This window comes from Salmo trutta, chromosome 15 (genome assembly GCF_901001165.1).
Source record: "Salmo trutta chromosome 15, fSalTru1.1, whole genome shotgun sequence".
Lineage (NCBI taxonomy): Eukaryota > Metazoa > Chordata > Actinopteri > Salmoniformes > Salmonidae > Salmo > Salmo trutta.
In genome coordinates, this window is record NC_042971.1 from 7151378 (window position 1) to 7170357 (window position 18980).

The 18980-nt window shown below is 39.0% G+C and overlaps 1 protein-coding gene across 1 annotated transcript; it reads left to right on the top strand.

The window, feature by feature from the left end:
• Positions 1 to 416: 416 nt before the first annotated feature.
• LOC115148403 (zinc finger protein 501-like) lies at positions 417 to 1530 on the top strand (the record flags this gene model as incomplete). Its single annotated transcript, XM_029690289.1, has 1 exon — positions 417 to 1530. A coding segment is annotated over one exon (1002 nt), but the record flags the coding sequence as incomplete, so codon positions are not given.
• Positions 1531 to 18980: the final 17450 nt, after the last annotated feature.

Genomic DNA, 18980 nt, shown 5'->3' on the forward strand with positions numbered 1-18980 from the left:
CCTTGAATGAGTAGGTGTGTCCAAACTTTTGACTGGTACTGTATATACACTTACAACTGTATATCTCATGAATGTTTTTACATTCAGTTACATGAAGTCACTTTCTTACCACTTCTTCCATAGGCAAACATGTAAGGAAAGCTTTTTTTAACTCAAAAGGGATGCTGCCAAAAATGTATTGAATTCAAATGGATTTACCCAGCCTACAAAGCACTACAGCCACTCTGTGATGACCAGTTCTGCTCTTTTATTGAGGGATCTAGTCTGGATTAAACCTCATAGGAAGACAGTTTTATCTTGTGGAGATTTCATTCAGGTCTCTGTTTAACGGGATTCTCTGTTTGTCTTTGGCAGGAGAGAAACCAGACTCTCACTCTGACAGCGGGAAGAGTCCTTCAGGGGAACCAGACCCAGAGACGCCCAAACCAGAGAGACAACACCACTGCTCCCACTGTGAAAAGAGTTTTTGCTGGTTAAGGAACCTAAAACTGCATGAGAAGACACACACAGGAAAAAAGCCTTTCCAATGTTCCCAGTGTGGAAAGAGTTTTACCATGTTAGCTAACCTGAAAAGGCATGAGAGAATACACACAGGAGAAAAGCCTTATCACTGTTCCCACTGTGGAATGAGTTTTACTCAGACAGGGCACCTAAAATCTCATGAGAGGATACACACAGGAGAAAAGCCTTTCCAATGTTCCCAGTGTGGAAAAAGTTTTACTAAGAAAGGGCAATTAAAAGAGCATGAGAGAATACACAAAGGAGAAAAGCCATTCCAATGTTCCCATTGTGGAAAGAGTTTTACTCTAATAGGAAACCTAAAAAAGCATGCGAAACTACACACCGGAGAAATGCCTTTCCAATGTTCCCAGTGTGAAAAGAGTTTTGCCGTGTTAGCTAACCTGAAAAGGCATGAGAGAATACACACAGGAGAAAGGCCTTACCACTGTTCCCACTGTGAAAAGAGGTTTATTCAGTTAGGGGACCTAAAAGCTCATGAGAGAATACACACAGGAGAAAAGCCTTTCCAATGTTCCCACTGTGAAAAGAGTTTTATTCATTTAGGGTACCTAAAAGCTCATGAGAGGACACACACAGGAGAAAAGTCTTTCCAATGTTCCCATTGTGAAAAGACTTTTAGCGTTTTAGCTAACCTGAAAAGGCATGAGAGAATACACACTGGAGAAAAGCCTTATCACTGTTCCCACTGTGGAATGAGTTTTACTCAGACAGGGCACCTAAAAGCTCACGAGAGGATGCACACAGGAGAAAAGCCTTTCCATTGTTCCCAGTGTGGAAAGAGTTTTGCTAAGAAAGGTCCGTTAAAAGAGCATGAGAGAATACACAGGATAAAAGCCTTTCCAATGCTCCCAGTGTGGAAAGCGTTTTACCTGGTTAAGCAGCCTGAAGGAGCATAAGAAGACACACACCAAAAAAGCCCTACCACATCTCTCTCTGTGTGGAAGGACATTTTCCCAGTCACAGAACCTGAAATCACATGAGAGAATAAAGGCGCTGTGTTCTGACTTATATTTTTGATTGAGAATTTGTGTTTTTGTTTATGCCACATGAAATAATATTGTTTATGATTATACCTGTCTATATAAGGTCCCACAGTTGACAATGCACGTCAGAGCAAACACCAAGCAATGAGGTCGAAGAAATTGTCCATAGAGCTCCGAGACAGGATTGTGTCAAGGCACAGATCTGGGGAATGGTCCCAAAAAATGTCTGTAGCATTGGAGGTCCCCAAGAACACAGTGGTCACCATGATTCTTTGATGGAAGAAGTTTGGAACCACCAAGACTCTTCCCAGAGCTGGCCGCACGGCCAAACTGAGCAATCGGGAGAGAAGGGCATTGGTCAGGGAGGTGACCAAGAACCCAATGGTCACTCTGACAGAGCTACAGAGTTCCTCTGTGGGGATGGGAGAACCTTCCAGAAGGACAACCATCTCTGTAGCACTCCACCAATCAGGCCTTTATGGTAGAGTGGCCAGACGGAAGGCACTCCTCAGTAAAAGGCACATGACAGCCTGCTTGGAGTTTGCCAAAAAGGCACCTAAAGGATTCTCAGACCATGATAAACAAGATTCTCTGGTCTGATGAAACCAAGATTGAAGTCTTTGGCCTGAATGCCAAGCATCACATCTTGCGTAAACCTGGCACAGCATCAGGCTGTGAGGATGTTTTTCAGCGGCAGGAACTGGGATACTAGTCAGGATCGAGGGAAAGATGGATGGAGCAAAGTACAGAGAGCTCTTTGATGAAAACCTGCTCCAGAGCACTCAGGGCCTCAGACTGGGGCGAAGGTTCACCTTCCAACAGGACAATGACCCTAAGCACACAGCCAAGACAGTGTAGGAAATGGCTTTGGGACAAGTCGCTGAATAACCTTGAGTGAACCAGCCCGGACTTGAACCCAATCTAACATCTCTGGTGAGACCTGAAAATAGCTGTGTAGCAAAGCTCCCCATCCAATCTGACAGAGTTTGAGAGAAGAATGGTAGAAACTTGTAACGTCATCCCCATGAAGACTGGAGGCTGTCATCGCTGCCAAAGGTGTTTCAACAAAGTACGTAGTAAACGGTCTGAATACTTATGCATATTTTTCAGTTTATTATTTTAATAAATGAGCAAAGAAATATATATAATGTATTTCCTTTGTCATTATGGGGTATTGCTTTGTCATTATGGGGTATTGTGAGGTCATTATGGGGTATTGTGTGTCAATTCAGTATTTAAAAAAAATATTTTAGAATAAGGCTGTAACGTAACAAAATGTGGAAAAAGTGACGGGGTCTGAGTACTTTCCGAATGCACTGTATTGTTACACCATGTAGGAGCAGTATAGACCTAGTCTGTTCATACATGATGTATTGTTACACCATGTAGGAGCAGTATAGACCTAGTCTGTTCATTATATACATCTACATGATGTATTGTTACACCATGTAGGAGCATTATAGACCTAGTCTGTTCATTATATACATCTATATGATGTATTGTTACACCTCCAGGTTGTGGGGGGGCCAGTACAAAAAAAAATGCATGAATTGAAATGTATGTATTCACTACTGTAAGTCGCTCTTATCCAGAGCGACTTACAGTAGTGAATACATACATTTCAATTCATGCATTTTTTTTGTACTGCCCCCCCGTGGGAATCGAACCCACAACCCTGGCGTTGCAAACACCATGCTCTACCAACTGAGCCACAGGGAACACAATGGAGTTCAAGTCCAAAGACTGAGATGGCCATAGAACATTTTTGATTTTATGCCCAATTAACCATTTCTTTGTGGATGTTGATGTGTCTTGCTGGAAGATCCACTTATGGCCAAGTTTCAGCCTCCTAGCAGAGAGGTAACCAGGTTTTGGGCTAAAATATCCTGGTAGTGGGTAAAGTTGATTTATTTTATACAGTAATTTTTGCTCATCTTTATCAAGGCTATTAATAACTAGGTGCTTATTTTGATATCTAGTTATTTGACTGAATCAGAAATACAGATGTGGAGTAGAGGTTAAGTTTGTTTTAAATTCTCATAAAAAATCTGAACTAATCAAACAACACTTGTTGCTCTTTGCACGTGTTGATATAATATTGTTATTTAATGAAGAAGGAAAAACGTTTCCCTAAACTGCTTTATAATATTATAATTCAATGAAGAATAAAAAATAGTTTTCCCTCCTCAACTGCGTTTCCTCCTTCCAGACAGCAGATGGCGATATGTGTCTTTCAGGCGATGTTTCTAGTGTGACGTATAATCTAGTGGACGGAACGCTTCTTCAACAACTGCAGCCACCTCGGTAGCTCGCTAGCCAACAAAGTCGGAACATTCAAGTTCTTTGGACAAATTCGTGTTGTATTTGCCACTATACATTAAACGTAGTTATGTGGAAACAACTAGCTACCCCATTAAATGTAATATTTACGTTGTAAGTCAACTAGCTGGCTGGTTAAGTTAGCACTAGTCTAGTCGCTAATGCTAACTAGCTATTATCCCCGACCATGAGTTCACTAAACTACTCTCCTCCTGCTAAAGAAGAGGAGGTCTGCTGGACGGAGAAAGAAGCTCTGGGGCTGAACATTGTCGTGAAAGAGGAGAAGGAAGAGGAGGCTGTCACAGTAAAACAAGAAGTAGAGGGTGAGGCTGTTACAGTGAAAGAAGAAGATAAAGACGTTACAGAGAAAGACACCTTCAGAGTGAAAGAGGAGGAGGATGTTACTGTGAAAGAAGAGGAGGAAGATGCAGTTTTTGGAGTGGAGGATGAAGTGAAAGAAGTTGAAGACGTTTTTGGAACGAAGGATGAAGAGGGGGAGATTACTGTCACATTAGAGGAGGACGAAGAAGAGAAGACTGGAGAACTGATACAGTGAGTACTATCTTATAAAACAGGGACATTGATCTGATTAACACCAGTAAATACAGTGAGTACTATCTTATAAAACAGGGACATTGATCTGATTAACACCAGTAAATACAGTGAGTACTATCTTATAAAACAGGGACATTGATCTGATTAACACCAGTAAATACAGTGAGTACTATCTTATAAAACAGGGACATTGATCTGATTAACACCAGTAAATACAGTGAGTACTATCTTATAAAACAGGGACATTGATCTGATTAACACCAGTAAATACAGTGAGTACTATCTAATAAAACAGGGACATTGATCTGGTTAACACCAGTAAATACAGTGAATACTATCTTATAAAACAAGGACACAAAACATTTTCAAGTCTTGCCATAGACTTTCAAGACGATTTAAGTCCAAACTGTAACTAGGCCACTCAGGAACATTCAATGTCATCTTGGTAAGCTCCTCCAGTGTAGATTTGGCCTTGTGGTTTAGGTTATTGTCATTTTAGGACGGTTTTCTGTATTCAGATCTTTGAAATGCTCTCTACCTACGTAACATTTAGTGTCTCCTTATGTTACACTGGGAAAACAGTTTTCATGGGCACAGAAATCCTAAATCATTTCAGAGTTTGCAAATCCAATGGTTCTAACCGAGAGTCACCTTAACTTTATTGACGACACCCAAATGGATACTGTCATTAACACAGTTCTTCAATAATTACACATAATTCTTAATACTGTAGCTGTTTAGTTACAGTCACATGTTCAACTATTATCAGCTGATCCAGGAAATCATTTTCTGAATGACAGTCACATGACAAACATCACGACATGCAACAACAACCAAAGTGCTTCTTCATTCATTACTCAGGTAAAGACAGTTATGCTGTGCTCCACGTTGGATCCAACATCCCTAACAAATTGATGTTTATAAAGTGTTATTGTCTGCTTGATTTACAGTAGGGTCTCATTAGTCTGTCTGGACACAGAGATACTTAGCTCATAATGTGTAGAGAACTGTTCCTTGATGGATAGGCTATTGTACAATACACAGAGATATTTTCCTTTATTCAGGACATTTAGAATGACAACCCATTACAGAGTAGCCTAGTGGGATTATTCACACAATTATCTGGTGATCAGGTTATGAAATGTCATGACAAAGACATTTTAGTTTCCATGTTTCACCTGAAATATTTAATGATTTATAGTCCTAGGTCTATGTTATTGTTAGGTGAAGTTATGGGTCCTACAGTAGGTCTATGTTGTTGTTAGGTGAAGTTATGGGTCCTACAGTAGGTCTATGTTATTGTTAGGTGAAGTTATGGGTCCTACAGTAGGTCTATGTTATTGTTAGGTGACGTTATGGGCCAATTTGGGTACATTTATTTTACAAACGCTCATTGACAGACTGGTAGCAAAGCTAGTCAAGGAGCATTTTACTGGTTGAAGTGTTTTTTTTAAAGTATAAAGCAGTTGATTTGCGACAACACATTATATTAAGCAGGACATTCAAATGAGCCTAACAATTATAATCCAAAGTAGTGTGAAATATACTCATAAGCAACCTGGAAATGGAGGCTGTTTTTGCTGGCAGCCTGTAAGTTTCCCCACTGTGGTGAATTAGTGAATAGACAACAGAGCTTCCTGTTTCCTTGAGTAGCACTCCTGATCTTTCTTTGTAATATTCAGAATACCTTGTGAAAAACCAAAATCTTTGCTCACCATTTTTGCTCCATGCAGATATACTACATCCATAACTAGTGGTTTCCTCATTACCAGATATACTACATCCATAACTAGTGGTTTCCTCATTACCAGATATACTACATCCATAATTAGTGGTTTCCTCATTACCAGATATACTACATCCATAACTAGTGGTTTCCTCATTACCAGATATACTACATCCATAACTAGTGGTTTCCTCATTACCAGATATACTACATCCATAACTAGTGGTTTCCTCATTACCAGATATACTACATCCATAACTAGTGGTTTCCTCATTACCAGATATACTACATCCATAACTAGTGGTTTCCTCATTACCAGATATACTACATCCATAACTAGTGGTTTCCTCATTAGCAGATATACTACATCCATAACTAGTGGTTTCCTCATTAGCAGATATACTACATCCATAACTAGTGGTTTCCTCATTAGCAGATATACTACATCCATAACTAGTGGTTTCCTCATTACCAGATATACTACATCCATAACTAGTGGTTTCCTCATTACCAGATATACTACATCCATAACTAGTGGTTTCCTCATCACCAGATATACTACATCCATAACTAGTGGTTTCCTCATTACCAGATATACTACATCCATAACTAGTGGTTTCCTCATTACCAGATATACTACATCCATAACTAGCGGTTTCCTCATTAGCAGGGAGGAGTTTCTGCAATCAAATTGTGTGCGCATTGCCCTCGTGCCGCAATTTTAGCAAACACAGAAAGGGGCCTATATTGGAGAGCGAAAGTCGTCTGGCACACTGCTTAGAGTTTCAACAACTTTAATAATTTATTTCTAGCCTACAATCATCGATGTTACTACTAATGTGAAAACAAGACTAAATATGACTATTCTTGCTCATTTTAAGACAGTTGTCAAATAATTTTAACATTCATTACAGACGTCAATTGTTGTACAACATCATGGCTATGCTGTTGGCATCATCCTTTTACAGTGGATTCTGCTGTTGTGGGCCTTTAACCATCTGTCTGACTTTGTTGTTCACACAGGAGAGATACGGGACATTCGTGGATCCTCTGGGGAGCCTCAACAACATCATGATGCTGACGAGGAAGAGAAGAGTCTCTCCAGATCAGAACACCTCAATAAACACCAGCAGAGACCCACAGGGAAGAGAACTCACTGCTGCTCTGACTGTGGGAAGAGATTCACCTCCCCATCAGGCATTAAAATTCATCAGAGAATCCACACAGGAGAGAAACCTTATAGCTGTCATCAATGTGGGAAGAGTTTTACCACATCTGGCCATCTGACTCAACACCAGAGAACACACACAGGAGAGAAACCTTATAGCTGTGTTCAATGTGGGAAGAGTTTTGGTCAATCTGGAGCTCTGACAGTGCACCAGAGAACACACACAGGAGAGAAATCTTATATCTGTGATTTTTGTGGGAAGAGTTTTGTTCGATCTGCCCATCTGACATTACACCAGAGAACACACACGGGAGAGAAACCTTATAGCTGTGATCAATGTGGGAAGAGTTTTGGTCAATCTGGAGATCTGACAGTGCACCAGAGAACACACACAGGAGAGAAACCTTATAGCTGTGATCAATGTGGGAAGAGATTTACTACATCGAGCAATCTGACTCTACACCAGAGAACACACACAGGAGAGAAACCTTATAGCTGTGGTCAATGTGGGAAGAGTCATGTTTCATCTAGCAATCTGACTCTACACCGGAGAACACACACAGGAGAGAAACCTTATAGCTGTGTTCAATGTGGGAAGAGTTTTAGTCAATCTAGCAGTCTGACTGTACACAAGAGAACACACACATGAGAGAAACCTCTTAGTTGTGACCAGAGATAATCTGATAAAAGATCTCTGATCAAATATCAGAAAATACATGGAGTTGTTTCATGATATTAATGTCACATTGTAGTAGGAGTATTTTAATGATGTCACAATGTAGAACCCTAAACGTTTGTCCCCTGTTCTATTGATTTCAACATGATATGGATATTAGCCTCAGGGGGAAAATCCAGGCTCTGAAATGAAAGAGTTACTATTTATGTGATTTAACAAAAAGTGACTAACAAAAAAAAGAGTTGTGTTACACTTACCACGTTGGTGACCCACTGGAATCAAAATGCAACACTTCAAAATGTAGCTAGCTGTTTTCTATAAATCGTCCTCTAACCAGGGATGTACACATTATTCCCAGATTCCGTGTGGTTTTTGAGCTGTTAGTTTTAACAGGACGTGCAACCTCATCTCCCTCCTGTTGTACAATTGATTTCAACATGATATTAATGAGTGATGACAAATAAGTGTTGTGTTCCTTTGTTTAGCGACCCCTACATTTAAATGCATCACTCCAAAATGTAGCTGACTGTCTTCTTCAGGTTGTCCTCTAGTGAGGGAAAATACATCTTCCATTTCCATATGTTTATTTTTTAGTTGTGTTAGTTTCAACAACACGTACATTCTGATTTCCCCCCTAATCGATATCAGTGATTTATTGCTACTTGTCAAAACAACAGCGTTTTTGGTGCTTGTACAGTTTTATAAGGTGCTTGTTTTAAATAATACAAGTAATATGATTATTGTGGCAGATGTTTGTATGTCTACATAGCACATTTTATGTTTAGGTTTTCAATTTATCACAAACTGTTTCTGCATTTGGACTATTGATTTGGACACGTTTAAACTGTGACATTGGGGATATCTCACCTAGCACAATGTCGTTGAAAATAAGACTATGCCCGATGTACAATATAAGTTTGGTTTTAGTTGAAAGTGAAAGTTGAATAGAAAACAATTTAATTTCAACATACTTACAGCCTATACACATAGTCGCAGTATAATAAATTGGTATATAATCAATTATATGAACAATCCTACATCACTCCAGTATTTATTTACAACATTCAAGTACTAATTGTCTTTATTCCACTACTGAAGAAGCATGACTCAAACATTAATCCTGACAAAAAATACATTTTATGCCTCACCATTAAGTGAATTATTGCTAATACATATTAACAAAGGGGTGTACATTTGGTTTTTATATTTCATGTTTAATATTCATGTAAGATTTAGTAATCATAATTATTTATGCAACCAACTGATAATTTTTGGTACAATTATATTGACATTGCTGCCCTGCTTTTAGAATATCAGGATTCATTCTGATGTGCCAACCCAAATGTACTAGAGCATGACATTGGGGACTGGGCCCTGATCCAACAACATCCCTATCTAGTGAACCCTGAGAAGAGAGAGAAGCTCCGCAGTGAGGTGGAAAGTTACTACGGATATTGCAGGAGTTTCCTCTTGAAATCAGACATGTCTGTGGTAAGGACAACTTGGTTGCTGATTGTCTCATGGGTGGGCAGTCAACAAGATGTGTGTTTTGTCAGTGCATTACCATGGATTACAATTTATTTTGACTGCACGTTTTTCTGTATTGGAGATGAGTTTTGTTTGGGTTCGTTCCAAGGGGACGAGAGTTCTAGAAGCAAGTGAGTTTTAGGAAGACGAGAGTTCTAGAAGCTAGTGAGTTTTAGGAAGATGAGAGTTCTAGAAGCTAGTGAGTTTTAGGAAGATGAGAGTTCTAGAAGCTAGTGAGTTTTAGGATTCTATAGTAAGAAAAAGGATTAAAAAATATTTCTTTATATTATTATTTAGAAATGTGTTTTTCTTGTTTTTAATTGTTGACACGTCTCGCTCGTTAGCCCGTCTAGCTCGTTAGCACGTCTAGCCCGTTAGCACGTCTAGCGCGTTAGCCCGTCTAGCTCGTTAGCCCGTCTAGCTCGTTAGCCCGTCTAGCTCGTTAGCACGTCTAGCTCGTTAGCACGTCTAGCTCGTCAGCACGTCTAGCTCGTTAGCACGTCTAGCTCGTTAGCACGTAGGACGCACTGATTGGTGTCACCTCGTTAGTCAGTATGTGTTACACCTGTGCTGGCTTGTCCATCTCGTTAGTGGGAAGGTGTTTCACCTGAGCTGGTCCAGGTTCTATTTAAGAGTGTCTGGCCCAGTGCTCCAATTGTCTTGATACATGTGGAGAGTCAACACCTTTAGTTGCTCCACCTTTTTGGTTTGCTTCCTGTCTTTAAGTTTGGTGTGGGATTTTCTTTTGTTTTTCTCTTCTGGGGCAGATTTAGTGGGTCTCATGGTGGGTGTCTTTTAGGTCCCAGTTGTTGTTACTAGTCAACTTCCAGTGGACACCCCCATAGTGTCTTTCAGAGCCCCTCCTAAAACCCCACCTGTTTAGTTGTGGTTGTTGTTAGTTCCCTCTTCTGTTTGAGCAACATTTTAGATTTTTCTTGATGGGGAATGTAAACAATGTACAACTACAAACAATGTAGTAAAACGATATTTTGGGTTGGATGTTGCATCCAATTGTTAATATTTTAATCAATGGCATTTCCTTAGAATGATCACTAGTCTTTGAATTGTTAGTCTTCTGTTTTTTATCATATATTTGTTTATTTTCATTTATTTGTTTTTTCCTGTAAAACCATTGTGTTGCATCCATGTCTGAAATGTGCTGTATAAATAAAGCTTGATTTGATTTCAACATATTGTAAAACAAATGAACCCAATGACTGACAATCAACAGACTCTTGTCAAACCAATGAACAAATCTGTGCAAAAGCAACAAGTATCTTGGTCCATCTTAGTATAAATTCAGTATTTCTTCCACTATCTCAAAATAGTGCATGATATGTACATGATATGTACATTTAGTATCACTTTTCAACCAACCCAGTTAATTTGTTGAAAATGAAATGTTTACATCAAAGGATTCAACTACTGGAAACGGAAACAAACAAATGGATCAACCAGATCAATCCCACTTTTCCAGCCTGCTGAAGGCGTGGTGGAGTGGTAAACACCACCCCCGGCTCTACCAGGGGCTTGAGGTGGTCTCCCACAGCTCTGCTTATGTCATGTTCTGTGGCCTTGCTGTTCCATTTCTTGCCTGCCCCTGCAACACAGAAACACATTTAGTCATATTATATAAAACACTCAAAGTAATGGATATGGAGCATCTAGGGCCTCAGTTACACATGGCACCTAAATGTGACTTCTTTTATCAGATCACTCCAAGCTGCATTAGGTTCAGATCTACCAGGATGGGCCTTTGGCATAGTCTGGATGCAGCCAGGCCACTGAATATGCATCAGCAATGTAAAGAGATGGCGTGAAGGAGTGGGGAAAGGTACATTTGACACAAATGACCTTCATAATATCAAAGAACAAATGTGTGTGCCTGAGGGGAAATTAACTTTCATACAGCCAAAAGGGGTGAGAAATTACACCAATATCAGTGGACAATTTGCACTAATGTAAATAAACATGGATGATGGAACATATTCCCTTTTGCTGATGTGATGAACCTCTAAGGGGACATAAATATTTACCATCTAAACCATGTGTGACCTCTCACCTCTCTGGCTGTAGAAGTGTTCTTCCTAACCAGTCCCTCAACAGCTCTCTGACTGAGCTCCACCCTCACTGGGTCTTCAGAGGAGAGGAAGGCTGAGGAGGGATGGAAGGATGAATGGATCAGTCAGTCAATAAAGTGTAGAGCTGCTGTCTATGCTGTCTGACAAAATCACTATTTTAGTAGTTCATTAAAGTAAATGAGGCTTTATGACTGCTGAATACCATCTATAAATCACTTAGATCATGTATTTTCAGGTAGAGATACATCCTTGGGACGTCCCTAGCCCGTTTTGAAGTTGGCATTTAAAATGGTTAAGGTAGGGGTTAAGGTTAGGGTTTAGGGTAGAGATGTCCCAAGGATCCCAGATAGCATTGACCATTGTGCATTCTTCTGTCTCTTTTACATAGCAGGTGATGGGTTCTGACTTCTGAACTTGAATATTAAATATCCTTATTATGTGAAATTGAATGAAACAATAATGTATGTTGATGCTAATATGATGTACAATATTCCATGATGTTTCTATATGATAACAATAGAGTAATATATTTAATATGATGTACAATATTCCATGATGTTTCTATATGATAACAATACAGTAATATATTTAATATGATGTACAATATTCCATGATGTTTCTATATGATAACAATAGAGTAATATATTTAATGATGTACAATATTCCATGATGTTTCTATATGATAACAATAGAGTAATATATTTAATGATGTACAATATTCCATGATGTTTCTATATGATAACAATAGAGTAATATATTTAATATGACATATACTATTTAACTATTCTATTTTTTTAAAGTTTCTTCAAAGAACTTGTTAGAAGGTGGGTTCATCGAGGAACCTACGTTGTTGCTGGACTTCTTCCGGGAACTTCGCAATTACAACTGAAAACGATGGTGACAAGTTTGGATGCGACAACAGTTAAAAAGGTTAAGTTGGGTTGATGTTTGGCTCTGAATATGTCTCGAAATCATTTATTATAATAATATAACATACTAATAATGAATAACGAAGACAGTGATGGTTTTCTGTGAATATCTTCCATAACGTTACTATAGTTAATGAACGTAAATATTAGAAAGCCGGGTTTGACCGTCGGTGTTGTATGAGCTACAGTACAGTACCGTTAGCTAGCTAGTTAACGTTATGTCCTAACTAGGCACAACTAGGTTTGGATTATTTCCTCAACTATATTCTTTCCCATATATTGTATATCGTTTCCATAAAGCCAACAACAGCTCTTATTTCTTCCCTTTCTCTAATGTATTTTGTAATGAAATTAGCAAGTGTAGTAAGATCATTGCTTTACTTTACTAGGACTGGAGACCACAGCAGCGATTCTGCTCTTGCCCAAACTCTTCAATGAGGACCCGAGTGGCCTTTATGTCCGTGACAAGGTATGCCTATGCACCAATCATCTGTTTCTTCATAAACATAGGTGTGCATACTTATATAAAACTACAGCTGAACATTTGTTATGTTCTTTGTTAATTGTATGTGTATTAATCTTTTCTTACTTTTGTTGACACAGATTTCACTGCTCTTCACTCCTTTACTGCACATCGGTGGAAATCCATTTCACCATGAGAGTGAAATCCCGCTGGCCTTTGATGGGGAGAACATCCAGGCCCTCGAGGACGTCCCCATGGGTCTTGGGGCTCTGCTACGGCTGTACTTTTATTTTCCCTTCAATTTCCCCAAAATGTCAGAAAAACACTTATGTTGTTAAGTTACTGTGTTCTGGGGATAAGAAAAGTTGGGGTGAAGTTACCAGGGCCGGTCAGAAAGATGGAAAACTTCCTAACATAACTAAGTGAATACGATATACACACTAAAGCTGAAAAATCTGTATTTAGCATCAAGTCTACAATATTGTTAGTTTACCTATGATTCATTTTTAATGTTGTTTTTATTTTACATCATTATTTTATAAATTCTAAATGTCATGAAAAGCACTATACAACGTAAATGTATTATTTGTTATGGTCTGACATGTCTGCAGAAATGTTGCAATTTTGTAATGTGTTTTGTTTGGTAAATTGTTTTGTAAATATCAATTCACATTTGTGGTGCCACTAAATAAACAATTAATTATTTAAATCAATATTGTCAATATTGTTATTAAAATATTTTTTTTTCGGAGGGAGCGTGGACAGGGAGTTAAAAAATGAAACCCAAAGGTTCTTCGAAGAACTTATAGGGGTTCCCACAAAATGTTCTTCAAATAACTTTTAGGGGTTCCCCCACAGTTTCAATTTGAAGAACCCCTACAGGATACTCCAGGAACCTTTACTTTTTAGAGTGTATATTGATAAAAGTCACCTTGTCCGAGAGACATTTACATAGTTATACACAGCACATTTTGGGATGACTATTTTGGGGTGAAATAGTGGCCACAACAGACAGACCTGATATCGCCCATAATTCAACGTCCATGGACGTCACGGTGCTGAGTGGGTATAACCAAAGTTATTCTATTTATCTACACTTGAAGTACATTTTTACACTATAATTAATGTTAATGATGGCACATCGCCCGTTTTCAAAGGGAGTCGTTGGTGTTTAGGGGTAGTCGCTTTTTAGCTTTTTGTCTGAAAGTATTTTCTCAACTGCGATACCAACTCCAGTCAGCAGATGGCGATGTGCGTCTTTCAGGTGATTCTGCCACTGTGACGTATAATCTAGTGGACGGGACGCTCCTTCAACATCAACAGCTAGTCAGCCACCTTGGTTCACTCTAACTTTATGGAAAAATGTTTATTCAATAAATCTAGCAACTCCTCTCATACTGGGAACAACCCCCCCAGGCCTTAAGGGCAGTTTTATTTCAAATGTAGTACCTGGACGGAGAAAGTCCAATAAGCGTTTTATAGTTACATCGTTAGGGTAACTTCCCCTAAAGTGGACACACTCCCATCAGTTTCTGAGACAACTGCCCAGACTTTGTAGACTGTTTAATAATGCTTAAACCTCATCTTTGTCAAATTATCCATTAAAGATACCAACTCAAAACCTACGTTCGTCTACATATGGGTTGTTTAAATTGTATCTAATTATATTCCCAGTATTACTTCATCAAATCTCTAGTAATCGATTATACACACATACAATTCATCATATTTTCATATATTCACAGAATCCATAGAAAACATAAGACATTCTTAGGTAGTCACGACAACCATTCCATTTGCTTTTTCAAGGACTCTCCACAGCTACGAAGCAGCTCTCCAAACATACTCAAAGCAGAACCAAAAATAAACTTTTGTTTCCCGGACAATGACCATGGGATCCTCAACGGTTTTCTAACCTCCCAGAGACCACGGCAAAATCAAGCCTCCCAGGAACTATAGACCTTCCGCTGCTTTCTAAAATATCATTATTTATTATCCAAATTTCAATCATTTGATTAAGCATATTTCTATATGTTACTATCCAAACGTCAGATTAAGACTCATTTCCACAGTCACACAACTCTCATATCACAGTCACACAACTCTCATATCACAGTCACACAACTCTCATACCACAGTCACACCTCTCATACCACAGTCACACAACTCTCATATCACAGTCACACAACTCTCATACCACAGTCACACAACTCTCATATCACAGTCACACAACTCTCATATCACAGTCACACAATGCTATTCTCAAACATACCTAATCAATTAGTTGTTTTGAACAATATTTTAAACTGCAGGAACATTTTCACATTTCTATCTCATGGTTAGTTCCTAGGATAATGTAACTTATACATTTACATCTTTCAATACTTCTAAAATGGTGTCTAGGTTTAAAATAATTACAGGTTTAAAATAATTACAGGTGCACCTTACTATCTTATACTATATCATAAATGGTCTTAACTAGTAAACACAGATTCTACTGTTCATCCAGTTCATCCAGATAGCCGACTGGGCCCTGTTTACACCTCCACACATGAATGCACACTCAGAGCCTCCTGACTGGGCCCTGTTTACACCTCCACACATGAATGCACACTCAGAGCCTCCTGACTGGGCCCTGTTTACACCTCCACACAGTAATGCACACGCATAGCCTACTGACTGGGCCCTGTTTACACCTCCACACAGGAATACACACTCAGTGCCTACTGACTGGGCCCTGTTTACACCTCCAAGGTGCCCCCTTCACACAGGAAAACACACTCAGAGCCTACGAGGCTTTTTTAAAAACTCCACTTTGCGTGTTTCGCTCACCTCTTTCTTTTAAAAACTGTTTGAGAAGTGGTATCCACTCGGCTCGCTGCCTCTCAGGTCAAAAGTGGGTCCATTTGCTCTGTTCCTGAAGTGTGGTCTCCCTGAGATCCCAAGTTTGAGGGATCCCTCGTGCACGATTTACCCAGGTCGTCAGGAGCGGTCACCAAGTCAAGATTCACATCCCCATCGTCAAATGTGGTTGTTAATTTCTTTAATATCAATTGAGGAGACAAACTTACCACACAAGTCAGAGTTATTCTTAAACTAAATCTTTATTCACTTATTAATAAGGGAGCAAGTCAATACAACGCATAAATACAGGGTGAATCAATTGAGTGCTCTACGATAATGATGGCTGGTGGACCCACGGGACAAAAGTACAAAGGTCTTTTATAGCCCTTTCAACCTACTGGACGAACAATAGATGTATAGAACGGGTCACAAGGTTAAGATTTGTATGAAAGATACTTATAATTCTCAGCAGAGAGTATCTGCTGTAAAAACAGTACTCTGTGTAGAGACCAGGGTCTGGCCCTGGGGTCATCTCTCCCTGGTACCATATAGAACAGAAACATTAACTCATACTCTGGAATGCGGTCTCTCTAGGTTTTATAACCCAAAAGACATTGTAAATCTGTCAGTGTTTTCTCCCAGAGGCCCATCCTCAGTAGAACACTCAGACACAATAGTTATAAGAACCCTCTATTCTGTTGCATAAAACAACCATTTGATGCAATACAAGTATAATATCATAATCTTGCAATTTTGCTCTCACAGTGTCCACTGAAAGTTGACTAGTAACAACAACTGGGACATAAAAGACACCCACCATGAGACCCACTATATCTGCCCAAGAAGAGACAAACAAAAGAAAAACCCACACCAAACTTAAAGACAGGAAGCAAACCAAAAAGGTGGAGCAACTAAAGGTGTTGACTCTCCACATGTATCAAGACAACTGGAGCACTGGGCCAGACACTCTTAAATAGAACCTGGACCAGCTCAGGTGAAACACCTTCCCACTAACGAGATGGACAAGCCAGCACAGGTGTAACACATACTGACTAACGAGGTGACACCAATCAGTGCGTCCTACGTGCTAACGAGCTAGACGTGCTAACGAGCTAGACGGGCTAACGAGCTAGACGGGCTAACGAGCTAGACGTGCTAACGAGCTAGACGTGCTAACGAGCTAGACGTGCTAAATGTGCTAACGAGCTAGACGTGCTAACGAGCTAGACGTGCTAACGAGCTAGACGTGCTAAATGTGCTAACGAGCTAGACGTGCTAACGAGCTAGACGTGCTAACGAGCTAGACGTGCTAACGAGCTAGACGTGCTAAAGTCCAACCTCAAAACATAAATGGAAAAACCAAAGCCTGTAACACCTTAAGACAACATATATATCCTATATTTTTGTTGGAAAAGTTTGCTCACCACCAACAGAAAACAACTTCCATTTCACATTATAATCAACTACAATGATTCACCTTCACCAATATAAACATGGTGTCTACTGGATGTCAACAATTAAAAACAAGAAAAAACCACGTATTTCTAAATAATAATATACAATAGTATTATTTGTTTCTGCTTTTTCTTTCTATAGAATCCTAAATCCCACTAGCTTCTAGAACACTCGTCTTCCTAAAACCCACTAGCTTCTAGAACACTCGTCTTCCTAAAACTCACTAGATTCTAGAACTCTCCTCTTTCTAAATCCCACTAGCTTCTAGAACTCTCGTCCCCTTGGAACGAGCCCAAACAAAACTCATCTCCAATACGGAAAAACGTGCAGTCAAAATAAATAAAGATCCATAGCAACGCACTAGCTAAGCGAAAAACACAAATCTTATATCCATTTGGGGGGAAATCAGGTTGAACCTGCTCTTGAAACTAACACAACAAAAAAAAAAACACATGGAAATGGAGATATATTTTACCTCACTGGTTAGAGGACAACCTGCAGAAGACAGTCAGCTACATTTTGGAGTGATGCATTTAAATTTAGGGGTCCCTAAACAAAGGAACACAACACTTATTTGTCATAACTCATCGATAACGTGTTGAAATCAATTGTGCCGAGAGGAGGGAGATGAGGTTGCACGTCCTGTTAAAACTAACAGCTCAAAAACCACACGGAATCTGGGAATAATGTGTACATCCCTGGTTAGAGGACAATTTGTAGAAAACAGCCAGATACATTTTGATTCAAGTGTGTCACCAACGTGGTAAGTGTAACACAACTCTTTTTTTGTTAATCACTTTTTATTAAATCTCATAAATAGTAACTCTTCCATTTCAGAGCCTGGATTTTCCCCCTGAGGCTAATATCCATATCATGTTGAAATCAATAGAACAGGGGACAAACGTTTAGGGTTCTACATTGTGACATCATTAATATACTCCTACTACAATGTTTAAACATTCTACATTGTGACATTAATTCATTGATATCATGAAACAACTCCTTCATGTATGTATTTTCTAATATTTGATTAGATCTTTAAATCAGATTATCTCTGGTCACAGCTATAACGTTTATCTCCTGTGTATGTTCTCTGGTGTGTAGTCAGAGTCAGATTGAGAAAAACTCTTCCCAATGACCACAACTATAAGATATTTTGTTGTAACACAACTCTTTTTTGGTTAGTCACTTTTTGTTAAATCACATAAATAGTAACTCTTCCATTTCAGAGCCTGGATTTTCCCCCTGAGGCTAATATCCATATCATGTTGAAATCAATAGAACAGGGGACAAACGTTTTGGGTTCTACATTGTGACATCATTAAAATACTCCTTCTACAATGTTAAAACATTCTACATTGTGACATCATTAATATACTCCTTCTACAATGTTAAAACATTGTGACATTATTTCATTGATATCATGAAACAACCCCTTCATGTATTTTCTGATATTTAATCAGATATCTTTTATTAGAGTATGTCTTGTCACATTGATCACAGCTATAAGATTTCTCTCCTGTGTGTCTTCTGTGGTGTACAGTCAGAATGCTTGATGTAGTGAAACTCTTCCCACATTGATCACAGCTATAAGGTTTCTCTCCTGTGTGTATTCTCTGGTGTACTGTCAGTTTTCCAGATTGACCAAAACTCTTCCCACATTGATCACAGCTATAAGGTTTCTCTCCTGTGTGGATTCTCTGATTAATTTTAATGCCTGATGAGGAGAGTC